Source organism: Populus alba, chromosome 19 (genome assembly GCF_005239225.2).
Source record: "Populus alba chromosome 19, ASM523922v2, whole genome shotgun sequence".
Taxonomy (NCBI): Eukaryota; Viridiplantae; Streptophyta; class Magnoliopsida; order Malpighiales; family Salicaceae; genus Populus; species Populus alba.
In genome coordinates, this window is record NC_133302.1 from 14,454,244 (window position 1) to 14,471,050 (window position 16,807).

The following is a 16,807-nucleotide window of genomic DNA, read 5'->3' on the forward strand; positions in this document are numbered from 1 at the left end:
AAAGCTTTATCCCCAATAAAACTTATCCATCCCTTTCAGATTGCTCTTTAACCATTTTCCTCTTAATTTCTGAAACCCTACAGTCAGCCACCAGAAGGTTTCTCAAATAGACAGACCTGGTAAAATCTCCCATTCTCATTGTCATTTTAGGTTTTATCTCATATCGGCACCTGTAACCCAAAACCTCGGCAAGGGCCATCTGATGATCTGCCATTGCCAGTTTCTCAATATGACTACAGTGTCAGAGAACAGTGTTGTGTATAAAAACTGTCAACTGCCAACTAAATTTTAAAAAATTTCACAAATAAACTTCAAATGACATAATACTATATGAATGCAGGAGTTTGGCACAATCATGCAAATTTCAACCGAAACAAAATTTGAACTGCATCATTATACAACACAATAACCATTCATTCGATATTCTAACACCGTTGAGATTAAAGGAGGAAAGAAAAAGTTTCTCAAAAATCAGAAGAATGCTAAAACATCAACCGAAGCATTAGCTGCAGCGTGTTTATAACTCGAGTTTTAAAACAAGGTCCTGCCATCTTGGTGTCACTTCCTCGAAAATGTATGTTAAAGGAGAAATTAAAACTCCGCTGCCTCCAATCTGCATCAAAATAGATCAAGCTGTAAAATTAACCAGGTCTTGCCTGTACATCAATTGCTGAGAGCATTTGAAAGGAGCTTCACATGAGTTGTTCTATTAGTCACTTCAAAGTCTATCAGTTGAACATGGAATCATATGCTTTACCTTGGGAAATACTAGACTGGAGATAAATCCGTGGTTTAAATGGACACCATCAATGCAAAAATTTGAAATTCACAGCATGCGATAATTGGTATAGAGAGAGATACATTCAAACATGCATGATGGTAAGAGTTGGTTTTACTTTTGTATCTACTGGCAAGCCGAGTAATGGGCCCAAGAGCAAGCGCTCCCTTTTAACACTAAAAACAGAGACAGGATCCCACTTTATGTGTAGGGCTTACCTCTCTAAGTTGCTGTACGGACTCATATAATGCCTTTTTGGGAACACATATGACTATGGCATAGAAATCTGATACAACCTCTCCATCACGTTTGCAGAAAACTGGACTTACAGTAGGTCCCTGTAATTGAGAAGGTTACATCTGAGCTAACAATTTAAAAAACCATGAGTTAGATAAAAGGCATGCATCTTAGGATTATTGCCTTGAAGCCTTGGTTCTGGGTCTGAGTGCTACTGCATCCCTTTCAGTTGAGCCCCCCACGGGTTAGATGGGGTGCAGGACCAACCCCTACCCCACCTCCCAAAGAAAAGCTTTAGAATGAAAGCAGTGAAAAACATGGTAGCGAAAATTTTTGGATATGCTAATAAAACATGTTGTGGTTGTTTTGTCTGAAAACTAGAGATAGGAACAATAATAATAACAATAATAAACATGGTTTCTGTCTCAAACCTCACCTGCAACCCGGACAAAGATGGTTGGGTCAGTACTCGAGCAGCCACTTCTTCTGAGCTACTTCCTCTCATGTTTGCAGTCACCTGCCATGAAAGTGTCAAAACAAAAATAGGCTCTATTTGTGTGTGTGGTGGGGGAACAGGAATAGAGACATTATATCCGCACCGTGAACTGACCACCTGCCCTCAAATGCGCCTCAAACCTTTCAAGAATCTCTTTCGTTATGCCCCTCACATCTTCCCGTTGGATCAATGATTTTCTCGTAGCAACAAGAACAGCCTGTAGAACAAGTGAATTTTTTAAGGCAAGACATCATGTGGCAAAGGCACGATGTAAAACCAACAGCATGATCACCCGCTTCTAACCTACAAGATCACATGCTTGGTAAGGTCCACATGGACTTGTTAACTTACCTGGCTCTCCAACACAACCCCGCCTTCTATTTCTTTCAAGTTGTTCTCTTTCAGAGTTGTTCCACTGCTCACAAGGTCCAAAATAGCATCAGCTATCCCCATCTAATATACAATATACAAGAAAAATAAAAAACCTATGTAAATACATGGAGATCCAGCATGAGCATGATTGCTCAAGTAGCAAAAGATACAAGCAAGAAGCAAGTACACATCAGTGCAACTCAATAGGATTATTGTTTATGTTATTAAAATAACTTTCGTAGATTAAGAACTGAACCATGACTACGGTACACTCCATTGGGCCACAAGTTCTTTATCCAAGAGTATGTCAAAACAGGAAAAGTGAAGTGAGGATTTCCATTAATTTACACACTAGGACTGCTAGTCAAATGGCCAAGTTTCCTAATATACATTTTTTATTAGTTTTCTAATAATAAGACAGGATGACTGCTTGACGTTACGTTAGAAGATAAAGAGGAGGAAGGTAAAGGAAGAAAGAAGTTGGAATGGATAAAAGGACAACGTATTACAAAGTCCCATGTATGAACAGTGGCTACAGCAGCCTGCTGTATTATTGTCCATCAAATTACATCCCAGACAGCTCACTTGAGGGAGTGAAAATTTTGGTTGGCCTAGAAAAAAAAAAAAACAAAGCATTCCTTTTCTTTCATTTTTTTTCTTTTATTGTCAAATGCACCACACCAAAACGAAGACAGGACTTCTGAAAGTCTTTTTATTATATAAACATCAATCGAAATAATAAATAAATTCAAATATCCAAGTCCCAAAAAATCATAAAAGTGACAAGGTACAAAACCTCATGCAAAAGAAACGAAAACCTAAAAAAGGAGGGACTTTTTTTTTTTTTTTTTTTATCTTACTCAATTTAGAAATCATAATGTTGGTAAAATTCTATATTGACTTTTAAATTATTTATTAGGATTTTTTTTCTCTTTTAAGTATTAGAGTTTAAGCCCAAAACTAATATAAATTGGTTTGTTTAGTTTATTTTTCAGAAGATTATAAAATTGTTATTAATTAATAAAGAGATTGTTCTCTATCTCTTCTTTTGTAGATTACATACAGCATATAGAGTTTTTCTCAAGCCCTTTTTATTCAACCCTTTCCTGATTTCCTTTTCAATCCTAATTAATCTACTTTTCGGCTATGTTAGTTGGCATCAGAACCCAAGCTTTTCTAATTAAATTGTCATAATTGAATGTTGTAAAGGATGTTCTCATGATTGAGGATGATTTTCAACTAATTATGGTCAAAGAGATTGGACACATCCAAACCTATGTTATTGATTTTTATTTTGTTATTGGGCTTAATTTATGTTTTTTTATCTTATTTAGTGTGCTATAAACCCAATTGTTGGTTGTGATTAGGTTTTCATTGTGACCATTTATACAAAAATTTTCTATATTATGGACAACTTCTGATGAATTAAGAAAAATCTGTAGACTTTTGTTCTTCCTCTATTTCCCTTCTCCTCTTCCTGCCTTCTTCTTTCTCTCTTTCCCTTTTTTACTTCTCTTCAAATATTTATTGTCCCGCATCAATTTTGATATCAAAGTAAAGTTTTCTTTGTTTTCACAACTGAATGATTCAATATGAAATTAAATAAATAAAAAAAAGGTAGCCACCACCTTACTTCCCAATAGTATCACCAACACCACCACTATCTAAAAGCTCCATGCCATCTCCACCGAACCAGACCAAATATTCCACCGTCCAACAAACCAATCTCCAGGTCGAGAACCCCTTCACCAAACCAACATGATGCGAGACAATAAAAGAGATGAAAAGAAGAGAGAGAGAAGAGAAAAAGAAGATGAAATTGCTAGGAAGATGAGTAGAAGTGAGAAGAGAAAAGGAGGAAGAGGAGCATGCAAGTTTTTCTTAATTCATCAAAAGTTGTCTATATTGTACAAAAATTACATCTATATATTATAACAACCAACAATTAGACGTATAATCCCCTAAATAACATAACATGTTTAAAAAAAGTAACATAAATTATATCTAATCATGAAACCAAATAAAATCCAATAGCATAGGCGTGGATGTCCTAATCTTCCAATCAAAGAGTGATGGGTTGAGCTATCCTCCATCATCTTCAACCATAAACATGTGTGAATTGTGTTAGGTTTGGTGTCCCCACCAACTATTTCAAGGTTGAAAAACTTGACTCCATCAAGTATAACTCCAGGTGGCTCCAATATTACTTCTAGAGATCAGGATCAATTTGTTGCAATATATCTCTGGTGAGGATCAACGAATCCTAGCTCTTGGATATAACAATCCACTTCGGACTAAACTTAGATTACTAGAGAGATAACAGCAACGAGTTTTTCCAATCTTAAGAGAGTTGGTGAGGGATACTAGACCTAAGACAGTTCACACACATATATGGTCATAATCAATTAAGAACAACCCAACCTATTACTCTATGCTTGGGAAATTGAGCACATCCAAACCTATGTTATTGGATTTTATTTGGTTTTATTATTAGACTTAATTTATGATATGTTTTGACTATAATCTTAATTATTAGTTGTGATTAGGATTTTAATTGACTCTTTATACATAATTTTCTATATTATGGAGTAACTTTTGATGAATTAAGAAAAATCTTCAGACTTCCCCTATTCTTGTCTTTCTCTTCTCTTCTTCTACTCCTTTTCTTTCTCTTTCCCTTCTTTCCTTCTCATCAAATTTTTATTATCATGCATCAGTTTGGCCTTAAAAGACATTATGTTCAAGAACTGACAATTAAGGAACTAAAAGGCCAAGTTGGGGATCTAACTCATTGCTTGGTGGATAGGGATTTGGAAGATTGCAAGACAGATAATCGCAACTCCACCTCCAGATTCGAGAAACTATATCATGCGCGCAATCGAAGAAGAAAATCTCGTGTTGAAGATGATTACCACAAATGATGTAGGACAACACTAAATTAAAGAAAAGAAAAGGACAAGAAAAGGTGCAAAAATAAGAAGGGAAAGGAAGGAGGAGGAGAAGTCAACAATTTTTTTTTAATATCAAAGATGTCCATAATATAAAAAAATACATATAAATAGTCACAACAAAAACCTAACCAAAACCAACAATAGGGCTTACAACCCATTAAATAAAATATCCAAAAAATAATGAAAAAATAAATCTAATAATAAATTAAATGAAAGTCCAATAAAGTAGGCTTAAATGTGCTTAATCTCCTAACAAAAAAATAACAGGTTAGGCCATCCTCTTTCATCTTCGACCATATATGTGCAAATTGTCCCTAGTCTATTGTTCCCACCAACTCTATTGGGGTTGAAAAAACTTGACCGGTCAATTATAGATGTAGGCAGCAATATTACTCCTAGTCATCAAGATCAATTTGTTGCAATGTATCTCTAATGATACAAGTGTAGTTTAAAGCAGGTCATGAACTAGGATTCACTAAAGCTCGCCATCCCTAATGATATTTTTCAAGTCTAATATGTTTTATGAAATAATCTCAACATTACATGCATCAAGACACCTATATCAATCAACTTGAAGTTTGTATTGTTCATTACTTGAATTTATTTTGTGATTTCAACGTGCAAAAGACTCAACAGGATAAGACATCTTAGCATGAGAAGACATGGAAAAAAGACCTCTAGGCTTTCTATGTTTGGAACCATAAACACTATATGACTAAAGATAATGCTTTGATACAACTACTATATATAATGATCTTGCAACTTTTATCTCCACTGTTAATGGAGGTGTGAAAAATAGCATTCACTCTTCAATCTTCGATTCCAGGTTATGTTGAGATACATCTAATTCTACCTAACCTAGTTGTCCCAAACTCTATGATGTGTCGTTGAACCTGAGAAGATTTGAATCAGACAAAACCTAGTAAATTGGGATAATCCTCCTCTTCCTTGTCAAGAATCAAGAAGCTCAGCATGACGTTCAAAATCTATGACGTGCTAGATGTCATGCATAAGAGGTAAGGAATCATGGAGCTCAATAGAACAAATATCTTAAAACTCTTCCAACACCACCCTCACCTTTTCAGTAGTTCCACTATAGAGTTTCTTAAATCTTCTCTTACAACTAAAGCAAGCACAACTCTTCCAGAATCTCCTTCTCAAACTCATGTGGACTTAATATGGCATGTCCCTTTTCTTTTACATTCTCTTCATTTAGGTTATGAAAATCCTCAGGGAGGGGTTTACAGAGATGATCACCATAAGCGTTTTCCAAATTTCATTGTCATGAGAGGAAAGGTTGAAGCATTCAAAGGCTAACCTTTTTAAGACAATAATAACAACAGCCAAAATGGCTCAAGCAATAAAGCACAATGCACTTGCTAATGAAAATCAAAATAGATTCATAAGAAAGGATGGTGCAAGAATAGATTCTTGAGAGAGGGTTGTGCATGTTGTTGAGCTTTTCCAAACTCAGATAGAATTGATGAAAAGCAATGATTTTAAACATCTTCTATCCTATGGCTTTGCTAATATAGTAAATTGATCGTGAACTTGTTAAGGACCACTTTAGGGATGGCCACGGGCAAATATTTGTTTTTACTGCAACTCCAACTCAAAGTGTTAATTTGCCTGCTCACATTGTGATTATCAATGGGACTTAAATTTACAATCCAAAAAGGGAGATTGGCTAAACTAAGTTTGTTGGATGTTATGCAAACGTTGGGACTTACAAGCAACCTTAGTGTGATTCATATGGGAAAGGGATTGCCATCACAAGCCATATAGTACTATATTTCCTTAATGAATCAACAGCTTCCCATTGAAAGTCAATTCATATCCTATCAGAGTGAACAAGTTTGGTCTTGCAACTGGAAAACAGTTCAAGGCAAGTGCAAGCACATGGTCTTACATAACATGTTTTGCAAAGGGTTTAATTTTGATAGCAAAGGCAGACAAAGATTTTGCAATTCATGATGTAAAGGGCGGGACAAGCTTAAATCTCTTCCTTCACCATTTTCCAACAAAATGTGCAATTTAGGCTATGATCAAGTGGTACATGATGTGGAATTGCAGAAACTTATAATAAGATGGGAGCAGACGGTCCCACACTTTGTGAAGCTTTTGATGTAACTTATATGACATGCCTCACTAACATGGTTGTTATGGCTCTTTTTACAAGGCATAGCTTTTCCACATTGTTGCTATTGATGCTATAGCTGATCATCCTAGTTGTTTCCGCTACCCAAGAGGTAATGGTGTTATTGTTCAACTACCACTAAAACACAAAGGCATTCCCCTTGAGATTGGAAAAGGTAGGATATTAATTGAGGGGGAAAGAGTGACAGTCTTAGGTTATGGTGTTGTCAAGATCACTCTTGCACACAATTCAAATGATTTTGATGTTAGAAAGCGTCACAATTTGAGATTTATTAATATTTTCACAGTTGATGGAAAGATTAATAGTCTTGGAGTAGAATTTGCAAGGATGCCTAGGTGAGGTAGTGATGGAAGCATTGCAAAAGGAGGATTGTAAAAGGTGCAACAAACAATGAGATGCAACTTGGCCACTATTTCAGAAGTCGTGACATTATGGAGTCAATGATAAAGCCCAAGTGGTTTGCTAACTACCAGGGAATGGCAAAGCAGGCTCTTGAAATGGACTGGGACTGGATCATTCATCTAAATTGAAGGATGGCACTCTTTTGGTTGTTTTTGCTGTTGTAGGTAGTGTAGGTAGCATGAAGGTGAAGAAAATTGAAGGCGAGCCACTTTTGGATGCCAATGCATTGAAAGCTTTGATCCACCTCCTAAGGTTGGTGTAGCTCCTTGGTGGGCATGATTTTGATGAATTTGGAAGAGTTTTGATTGGACATCCTTGAAATTGAGGTAAGAACAACTTGAACTCTAAGACGAGTTCCTTCCAGCCCAAAACAATTGATTCAAAAGCGTTTTTGAAAAATAAATATTTTTCTTAGTTTTTTTTTCTTCATTTTAGGAACCCCAATGTTGGTGAGATAATATATTAACTCTTTAATTATTTATTAGGATTTGTTTTCTCTTATAGGTTTAAGCCATTAACCAACATGAATAGGGTTGTTTAATTCATTTTTAGATTGATATTTTGATGAATTAATAAAGAGAATTTCTCTCTCTTATTGGAGATTATCTATGAAGTTTAGGATTTTTCTCAAGACCTTTTTATTTAACCCCAACTTAATTCCTAATTAATCTAGTTTCCAACTACGTCAATAATAAATCTTTGAACATAGCAATCTAGGGTAAAAATAAGGTAGCAGTGACTAACATATTATAAATTCTCATATAAATTTGAAGTTCCTTTGCATTGGACCAAGACATGCATTATAGGATGACTTTCCACTGAAGAACTAATTAAATTTCCAAATGCAATAACGGTATTTAGTGTGCTCGCAATCAACCATTCTTATAAAAATCAGTTTTTTTGCTCTAGATGAGGATATGCATCATATGGTCATTTTTTCTTTATGAACTAATTATAACTTACACAAATGGATGAAACAAAATTAGACAAGGAAAAAAATAAAGTCTCACCGCAGGAGCAGCTTCCAATGCTCCGTCAGCAGTTGAAAATGTCACATGCGTGAATCCATTATCCTTCATAAATTTAGGACCCAGCTGTATATAGAGGCAAAAGGAAACAAAACCAAATGGGACCTCTTAATTAGAAGCTAATGAAAAGGAATAATTCCTAGAATGTGTTAGTCATGATATGTCTAAAATGAACCCACGTACATGACTGAAGCCGGTAGCAACACGAAGAGGTTTTTCAGTTGTCCATTGAGGCATTTGTGCTAGTTCCCTTAGTGAATTTATATTTTCAAAAATCCCATATTTGGGAATCTATAAGAAAGAAAAGCCACACAATAAGAATAAACAATGGCAACTATGAGCAGAATCAGCATTTAGACGTTGAAGTTTGTTGGCTTATATTGAGAACATGATAAAATCTTACTGCAATGGATAAACGGCATTCCCCATATCCAAGAGCATCATGAACAATGATAAGATCTTCATTTCCCTGACAAAAAGTTCAAAACTGAATAATGCATTCTTACACAATCATAGCAAGAATAAAGAAACAAGAGATCAGTGCCAGAATGATTCAAGGTAAGAGAGAAAAAAAAAGTGTTACTACACCGTACTCTCTTCTTAAAGGTAGAGATTACAGCATTTGAGTTCACTAGTTAAAAGAAAAACACAATAACAACTGAATTTTGTAACAGATGCCATGCATTTGAGAAATGGATAATACCGAGCTCTAAACTTCCAACTAAACTTGGTGATGTCCAGCACTGCAGAAGCAGTCTATAGGCTCATGGTAATGTCTAAAGCCTGTGTGGTACCATTTTGCAAAGTATAAACTTGATCTTCTTTTTCTCTGTTTTTGGGATAGTGATTAAGTAGACAAAAGGAGAGTTCTGAACCAAAAGGCATATCAGAATGCAGTAGGTTTTGAATACATTTCAAAAACCATATTTTTGGAATTCCAAGATATTTATAACCATTGTTTTTTAAAGGCAACAACAGTAACAACAAACTCAATATCCTTCATGAATAGTTACAGATCTGTTGACTTTAAGAAATCATAAAAAGCATATACCATGTTTCCGATATTCACAATTTAATTTGTGGAATGAACTATGTATCTGGGTTAGCATATGATATCGCTAACATGAGCAAAATGACGAACAAATCTCTCAAATTAGTAATCATTTAATGGTGATGTCAGCAAGTTACTGCTTACCAGTCCGAATTCGCTGAAAGTATCAAAACCCACAATTCCAAGGTCCAAATCTCCTGATAGCAACTTTCGTACAATGTCTTTGGGTCTTTGGAACCAAACTTCCAAGTTGGTAAGCTTCACAACAGTCAATAGTAAGCAAAAATAATTGATAAAAAAAAAAGTCATTTTCAATCCAATCCAATGATTATAGATGATAAACCTGAGGAATTTCTGCAACGTACTGTCGAGGATTCACATGCTTCACAGATAGTTGACAATCCTAATCCAAAAACAAAACCAAGAAAGCTCAAAATAAAGTGACGGATGGATCGGTCATTATCATAAATAATTAAGCAAATAAGTAGATAATACCTTGAGAAGATCAAGAGTGTCAGCAGCCATGCGTCCTTTGCTAGGCAAACCTAAACGAATCTCTTTCCTGTCAGAGACTGTACTTCCATTAGTAACCGACGATAAGATTTGAGATTGCTGCTGCTGAGACAAGCTACAACAAACAGCAACACTACTAGTGTGGCCGCCGAAACGGAGTCGTCTTTGTCTCTGAGAATAGGGGGAGACGCGAAAAGAGAAGGAACAAGGAAGAGGGATGGAGGGGGAGAGAGGGGAGGGGCATTGTTGCAAATAACAAGGCTGCTGGAGTCTAGACAAAGACATGACTGGTTGGTATTTCGCTTGTGTAAAGGGGAAAATAAAGCTGAGGCTGAGGCCGCTGCTATGGCTGATATGATTGAATTTCAACTGAGCAACAGGCAACAAAACTGAGTATGCTATTAGCAGGGTTTAGGTTTAGACTGTGGAGCGGCCTCCAGTTTGGACTAGCATGGTTGGTTGAGGTTATCTCGGGCAAATTATTTTTTATTTAAAAATATATTAAAATAATATTTTTATTATTATTTTAAAATTATTTTTAACACCAACATAAAATAATAATTTTAAAATATAAAATTATTAACCTACGTGCTATTTACCTTTTTTATTTTTTATTTTTTTTAAATTTAAGAATTGCTCTAAAAAATGCATACAGGTAATCTTAAAATATTATAAACCATTTAATATAATTATTAAGACATTTTTAGAGTATGAGAGCATTTACGCTCATACGAGCCAAGCTAAATCCGTAGCTATAATTGTCAGCAACGAGTGAACAGAAAGCATGGCATCGTTGTTCCTCAGGTGGGTAGCTATGCCGGCAAAATGAACAGTGGCTGGTGGTGCCAGAGAAGGTTTGGCAAACATTTTCTTCTCTCTGATTCAAAAATTCTAACCCTTAATTTCTCGTATCGAAACCCTAACCACAATGAGCTACGCAGCCTACAGGATGATGCACTGGCCAACCACCATAAAAACGTGTCTCTGGTTTCCTAATTCATTCTCGCTCTCAATCCATTTTCAGACTCTTTTTTTTTTAATATTTTTAAAAATTTTAATTTTTTTTATTTTTTATTTACTTTAAATTAATATTTTTATAGTGTTTTTAAATTATTTTGATGTATTAGTATTAAAAATAATTTTTTAAAAATAAAAAAATAATTAACATGTATTTTAACACAAAAAATTATTTATAAAAACTAACCATAATCACATTACCAAATAACTTCATCCTACTAATCTTGATCCGTACTTAATTGTTGCTTCCGGTGATGTTGTTAACCTAGCATGATAATATATATTTTTTTATTTTATTTTGGAATCAATTAAAAATTAAAATTTATTTATTGAATTATTCCAATTTCAATCCAATCATAAGTTTTTAATAAATTATTTATATCAACTCAATTATTTTTTAAAATTATTTTAATTAAATTTTATAATTTATTTTTTTAAAAGTTATGATAATTTGATAGGTTAATTTAAATTAATTTAATATTTATTAAAAATATTTATTTTAAATCAAATTATATATTTTTTAATTATTTAAATTCATAAAAATAACCTATTTATATCAAATAACATATTTTGATTGATAAACAGTTTAATATGGCCAAGATCTAGTTGTTGCTAAACTTCCGAATGACTTAATTTTTTCTAGAACATCTCCCAGCAGCCCTGTCCAGGTTCAAATGGTTTCAGGATCAGTACCAAATATACTCATGGTCTTCTATTGGAACACGGATCAGCACAATACTCTATGGAGAGAATTTCCAACGTACAGCCACCGTGGCACTCTGTTTAGAGCATGCTTAGCCAGCTAATAATAATTCTTTTTTAAAATAATTTTTTTATTAAAATACATGTTAATAATATTTTTTATTTTTAAAAAATTACTTTTAATATTAATATATCAAAATATTCAAATCATATTAAATTTACTGTTTTTTTGAAGTATTTTTTTATTTAAAAAATATATTAAATTATTTTAATTTAAAAAAAAACCTTAAAAACTATCAATTTAATTTTTTTTATTTAAAAACCCTTTTAAATAACACTCGGTGAAAAAAAAAACATTCGAATAATCGTAAAAAAATTAAAGAACTCTAAAACGTGTGGGGAAAGTACTGTAGCTTTCCCCACGGTTTTCTCCGCAAAACATATATTGTCTCCGCAGTTGAATGTTTTGCTCGCTTTCCCACAGAATATATTACCACTGAATAAGTTTGGAAGAAATGACATCATGATTACAGCGTCTTAAATGCTTTTAAAAATCAGGTTGTCATTGTTTTTTTTCCCACTGTTTTTCAATCTTTGTGTTTCTTCTGTGGAGTTTATAAGATTCAAGGAATTATTGAATTGTCAGACATCTTATCACCTTTGAAATAATTAAAAGGAAGAGGCAATAAACTTATATGTTACACGTCTGCAGGTTCTTTAATTTAGAGAGTGTCAAGTCAACCAGTCTTTTTAATGCTGCATTAAATGCGTTAAGGTTTTATTTAGATAAAGTAAAGCTGGCCAATCTTTTTAGTGATGCCTTAGATAAATGTGGCGTATACATGCTGTTCGGTTTTGATTGTTTCCTGTTCAGTTTTGGTTGGGATTTCTGTTCTGGTTAGTGTACGTGCTTGGCAGAGAATTCTAATTCTTTTATTTCATGGGATGGTGCTGTTTTGGAGTGCTATTTTTAGCTGGCCGATTATCTCAGCTCTCACCTCTCTACTCCCACCTCTCTTATAATATTTGAACACATTGTCAGCTCTCCTCTTCCCCAGCCAAAAGCCACACCAGCAATCACCATCCACCGTTGTTTTTCTGCCTTCTCCAGTGGCTGCAGTGGATCGCCAGCAGCTCCACCGTGCACCACCATCCTCACGACAGACCAGCAACAGCAGCAAGCACCTCCCCCAGGCCAGGTAGCTTCTTCTCTTCTTGCTTATCCAGGCGAATCATGCATCTCTCAGCTCGGACCTCTATAGCAGAGTCGAAGTATACTAAGTGACGGGCGAGAACAAAAGCATCACAGCTAGTATATATATATAGAGCGAGACACTCATCAAGCCACCATACTGAGCGGCCCCATGTACCGCAAACAAAAGCAAATAACGAGCATAAAACTGTATAAATGCCCTTCTGCCGTCTCATAAATAAAGAAGGTTCAACGTTCGACAGCGGAACAAACAGGAGTAAAAGGTTCAGAATTATTCTGGTTTTCCATAGTTTCGATACACCAGTAAACAACTCAGCAACTCATTTTATGGGGAGAAAGAAAAGGATCCTTAATATAAAAATAAAATACATTCTGCATCAATTTTTATTCCTTCTAACCAGACAGGCTATGAAGCCACACCTGTGTCCAAAACCAGTGCAGAGCAGGTGTGCTTGGACTTAAGAATGTTCTTTATCATAAACCTCACCAGCATACTTCCAATTCATTACCTTCCATATGTTCTTCAGATAATCAGGTCTGGCATTCTTGTACTGCAGCATGGAAAATAAACTTCCAGGTCATGTAAGTGAGAATTGCAAGCAAACAAAAGGGCGTTTAAATTTGCAGGTAGCCTAAACAGGAAAAATAGTTATGGCGATGCACAAGGAGGCAGGCTTTCACTCGCATTATTATGAAGGTGAATCTAATTGATCACATGAAACGTTCTTCTATCAACATAATAAATTGAGGGAGGAGATGATTGCTTGCCCTTTTTTCCCTTTTCTTTTCCAACATCAAGAACCACAAACTGGCTGCAATTTGATTGACTAGTGAGCTCAACATTAATGTAAGATTGTAAGGTAAATCTTCATCATGGATGATGGGTGTGGCTGTGGGTAATGCTAAAATATTGTTTAGGTATAATAAATCAAGTCCTGGTTTCATGTTTTGATTGCAATAAAAAAAACATCAAAATAACTGCTGCTTTAAGTATGATGAGAACACAAAATGCAAATTGGTCACAAATCTAAGGGTTTGGAAAAAAGAATACTAAACACTCATTTCGTCACCAACATGCCCTTATCCCATGAAAATAGCATAGCCAGAGGAAAATTAGAAACTTTCACCTTTTCTATTGTAAGCAGATAGCAAGTTGAGTTCATTTCTACACTCTACCCCTCATGCACACTTCCAACAAATTCATGATGCTCGCTAACCAACAAGTTTATTTAAGCTGAACTCTCCAACAAATTCTATGGCAGCCAAAGCTATATAACACATTAAGCTCCAAGGTGGGTGATAAAGATTAAATCCAACCATAATCGAAAACTACTGGTACAGGGTCCTCTCATTGCAAAGAAATAAGAAGTAAGCATCACAAAGTGACCAGAATGCATAATTTGGACAAAAGTTTTACCTGTAAGTAGTATGCATGCTCCCAAACATCAATTCCAAGTAATGGAACTAAGGGTCCTTTAGTTACCAATGGATCCTGTGACAAGAATCATAAGCATAATTAGATCAACTAACACTACCAAACAATAACAAGGATCTGCAGACTAAACAGGTTTGGGGGCATCTATCTCTTCTAGAATCTAAATCAGATATGTAAAACAACCAAGTTCAGTACTTGCACCGGGAAGTCCTTTCTAACTTGTAAAAGTTTGATAATTACAGAACTCACAAATAAGCAGGAAATAAGATGAATGTTTAATCATTAGTCCAGCGCAAAATTTATTCTCCTATCTAGAAGGACAACGATCTTATCCAAGAAGAATCATAGGAAAAAATTTACAGCATATGGAAAAAAAATTAGATACATGTTTAATCATTGTTGTATTGGAGAATCATATAAATTAGAGTTCTTTTTCTATCTAGGGTTCTCATAAGGAGCCTATGCTTTTGACTTAGTATGATCAATGGATAACAGTTTCGATACAGCAGCAATTTATGAAAATTAATATTCATTATGAGATGACTTTATAACAAAATTTGTAAATTTTACTTGATTTGCTGTCGTCTCAACCACAAGCTTCTTTGATTCTTTGTCCAGGCCAAACCACTGCAACAAAAGAGAAGTGTGTAAGTCGCAAACAAGCATATTATAATTATAAGGAATACTAAAATTGAAAACCATTAAAAATTGAACACACTGAACTACTTACCACCCATCCAGAGCCCTGTAGGGAAGCACCCTCTGTGCTCATTTTTTGAATCAATGCATCCAAAGAACCAAAATGTTCATCAATAGCCCAGCCCAGGTTACCATGTGGTGATTCGCCACCTCTTTCCTGCCATATAAAAGCATTACTGTTAGGTACGGAATCAATAGCAAGAGCCAAATATATGTAAATAAACAATAAAACTTACAGAGACAGGAGAGAGATTTTTCCAGAATATTGAATGGTTGACATGACCTGCATGAGAATAATTAAGTCAAGGATGCTGATAGAGCAAAATTAGCATGGATGTCAACAAACAAAAGTTTCAGTTTTAAGCTATTCTTGTTTAAGTTTTGAAAATCATATTAAGTTGAACAACCTAAAGATGAAGCAATAACCACAATAAAAGGCAATACATAAAAAGAAATAATCTTTTTCTACAAATTGACAAGCAAGAACAACTTCCGGCAATATTAAAGGTTATATTTGTTTCCTTTCATAACAAAAATTCTACTACTAGAGGTGGATCTTTCCTAAGAAAAAGCAGAAGAAAATATATTAGCAATCTTTTCCTTTCCAATCAAACTGAAACTATTAGGCAATCTTTGAAGATGGTGATTCTTAGAATCATGCATTTAAAGGCATCTCAACAGTGTTCTCTGCTTAGGCATAACAAGAAATTTTTAGAACCATGCCCAAATACCAAGTTATCAATACTTTCCCAAGATCCGCCTAATTGAGTGCAAAAGGCTGAAACTTGTAGCATCAATTTTGCGCAGAATTAATGAAAAGCTGCAAAATGAGACGGAGTCATTATCAAGTAAAACAAGCAAAATTCTTTATCCCTCTCTTTCCAGATTTCAATTTTCTCGCATAACAACATAGCGGCAAGCTGACCCAAGAATACTCTCACCCTTAAAATCCAGTAAACACTTTGAATAACTTCAAATTGTACCCTAATTAACAAAAAAATATTATTTACATTATATGGCCATTCAAGCAGCTCTCCTTCTCTTTACCAAACAAATTAAATTATTAACGAATAAACGCATCAAATTTAATAAGTCACAAGTCTAATTTATCAAAAAGAAAAAAAGTTGAACCTCCGCCATTGAATTTGATAGCGCTCTGCAATTTGACAACGGCAGAAGAATCGCCCTTTTCCATGGCATGATGAAGTTGTTCGACCGCCTTATTGTAGTTGGTGACGTAAGTCTGGTGGTGTTTCTGGTGATGGAGCTGCATAATCTCCCCGCTAATTGCAGGCTCCAAAGCTCCATAATCGTAGGGAAGATCGGGCAATGAGAAGGTCTGCAATCCACGGAAATGAAGCTTGAAGCTTGAGGAGGAGGCTAGGCCTAGGGATTTCCGACAAACGAGAGAGCGGAGAGCCATTGAAGTAAGTTTGTTGACAATATGATATTGTACTCCTACAAGTAACTCGTAAAGTGAGAGGAAATGGGAGGAGTGGAGCAGATTGGAGTCACTCTTGTGTGTGTGTGTGTATATATATTGGGTGGCGGAATCTGGGTGCGCATCCAGCGGCGAGCATGGCTTTAATAGCTGGTAACGCGGCCGGATTTCTTAATTTTTCTACAAGAAATTTTTATATATATTTTTTAAAATATTAATATTAATAATAAATTTTAAACAATAAAAAATATTATTTAAATATATTTTAAAAAATAATCACTAATATCTTATTAAATTAGCTTTATAACTGATAG

At 34.8% G+C, this 16,807-nt stretch overlaps 2 protein-coding genes across 3 annotated transcripts; both read right to left on the reverse strand.

Moving 5' to 3' along the window:
* Positions 1 to 305: 305 nt before the first annotated feature.
* On the reverse strand, positions 306 to 10,457 carry LOC118028875 (ATP phosphoribosyltransferase 2, chloroplastic). Of its 2 annotated transcripts, XR_012168913.1 has the most exons (12): positions 9,969 to 10,457; positions 9,817 to 9,876; positions 9,618 to 9,731; positions 8,826 to 8,891; positions 8,606 to 8,713; positions 8,405 to 8,488; positions 1,863 to 1,964; positions 1,615 to 1,728; positions 1,452 to 1,532; positions 1,199 to 1,284; positions 997 to 1,116; positions 578 to 613 (listed from the first exon to the last, which is right to left on the reverse strand). XR_012168913.1 is itself a non-coding variant. In XM_035032612.1 (11 exons), the coding sequence occupies exons 1-11, from the start codon at positions 10,269 to 10,271 to the stop codon at positions 518 to 520; spliced, it is 1,248 nt and encodes a 415-aa protein (XP_034888503.1). In that variant the 5' UTR covers positions 10,272 to 10,453; the 3' UTR covers positions 306 to 517. The 2 variants fall into 2 exon arrangements, 1 of the variants encoding a protein (XP_034888503.1); XM_035032612.1 differs by lacking the exon at positions 1,199 to 1,284 and having other exon boundaries at positions 306 to 613; positions 9,969 to 10,453.
* A 2,649-nt stretch (positions 10,458 to 13,106) lies between these two features.
* LOC118028882 (superoxide dismutase [Mn], mitochondrial) lies at positions 13,107 to 16,605 on the reverse strand. Its single transcript, XM_035032624.2, has 6 exons — positions 16,184 to 16,605; positions 15,289 to 15,335; positions 15,084 to 15,209; positions 14,924 to 14,980; positions 14,336 to 14,410; positions 13,107 to 13,469 (listed from the first exon to the last, which is right to left on the reverse strand). The coding sequence occupies exons 1-6, from the start codon at positions 16,473 to 16,475 to the stop codon at positions 13,377 to 13,379; spliced, it is 690 nt and encodes a 229-aa protein (XP_034888515.1). The 5' UTR covers positions 16,476 to 16,605; the 3' UTR covers positions 13,107 to 13,376.
* Positions 16,606 to 16,807: the final 202 nt, after the last annotated feature.

What these genes read in the sequence shown, in the direction of transcription:
- LOC118028882 (XM_035032624.2), bottom strand. Translation starts at nt 16,475, where the DNA reads ATGGCTCTCCGCTCTCTCGTTTGTCGGAAATCCCTAGGCCTAGCCTCC. An exon ending in AAAATCTCTCTCCTGTCTCT is followed by an intron (nt 15,210 to 15,288) that starts GTAAGTTTTATT and finishes TTTATATGGCAG; the next exon opens with GAAAGAGGTGGCGAATCACC. An exon ending in AGCATGCATACTACTTACAG is followed by an intron (nt 13,470 to 14,335) that starts GTAAAACTTTTG and finishes TCCATGCTGCAG; the next exon opens with TACAAGAATGCCAGACCTGA.
- LOC118028875 (XM_035032612.1), bottom strand. Translation starts at nt 10,271, where the DNA reads ATGTCTTTGTCTAGACTCCAGCAGCCTTGTTATTTGCAACAATGCCCC. An exon ending in ACACTCTTGATCTTCTCAAG is followed by an intron (nt 9,877 to 9,968) that starts GTATTATCTACT and finishes TTTTTGGATTAG; the next exon opens with GATTGTCAACTATCTGTGAA. An exon ending in TTGCTACCGGCTTCAGTCAT is followed by an intron (nt 8,489 to 8,605) that starts GTACGTGGGTTC and finishes CTCTATATACAG; the next exon opens with CTGGGTCCTAAATTTATGAA.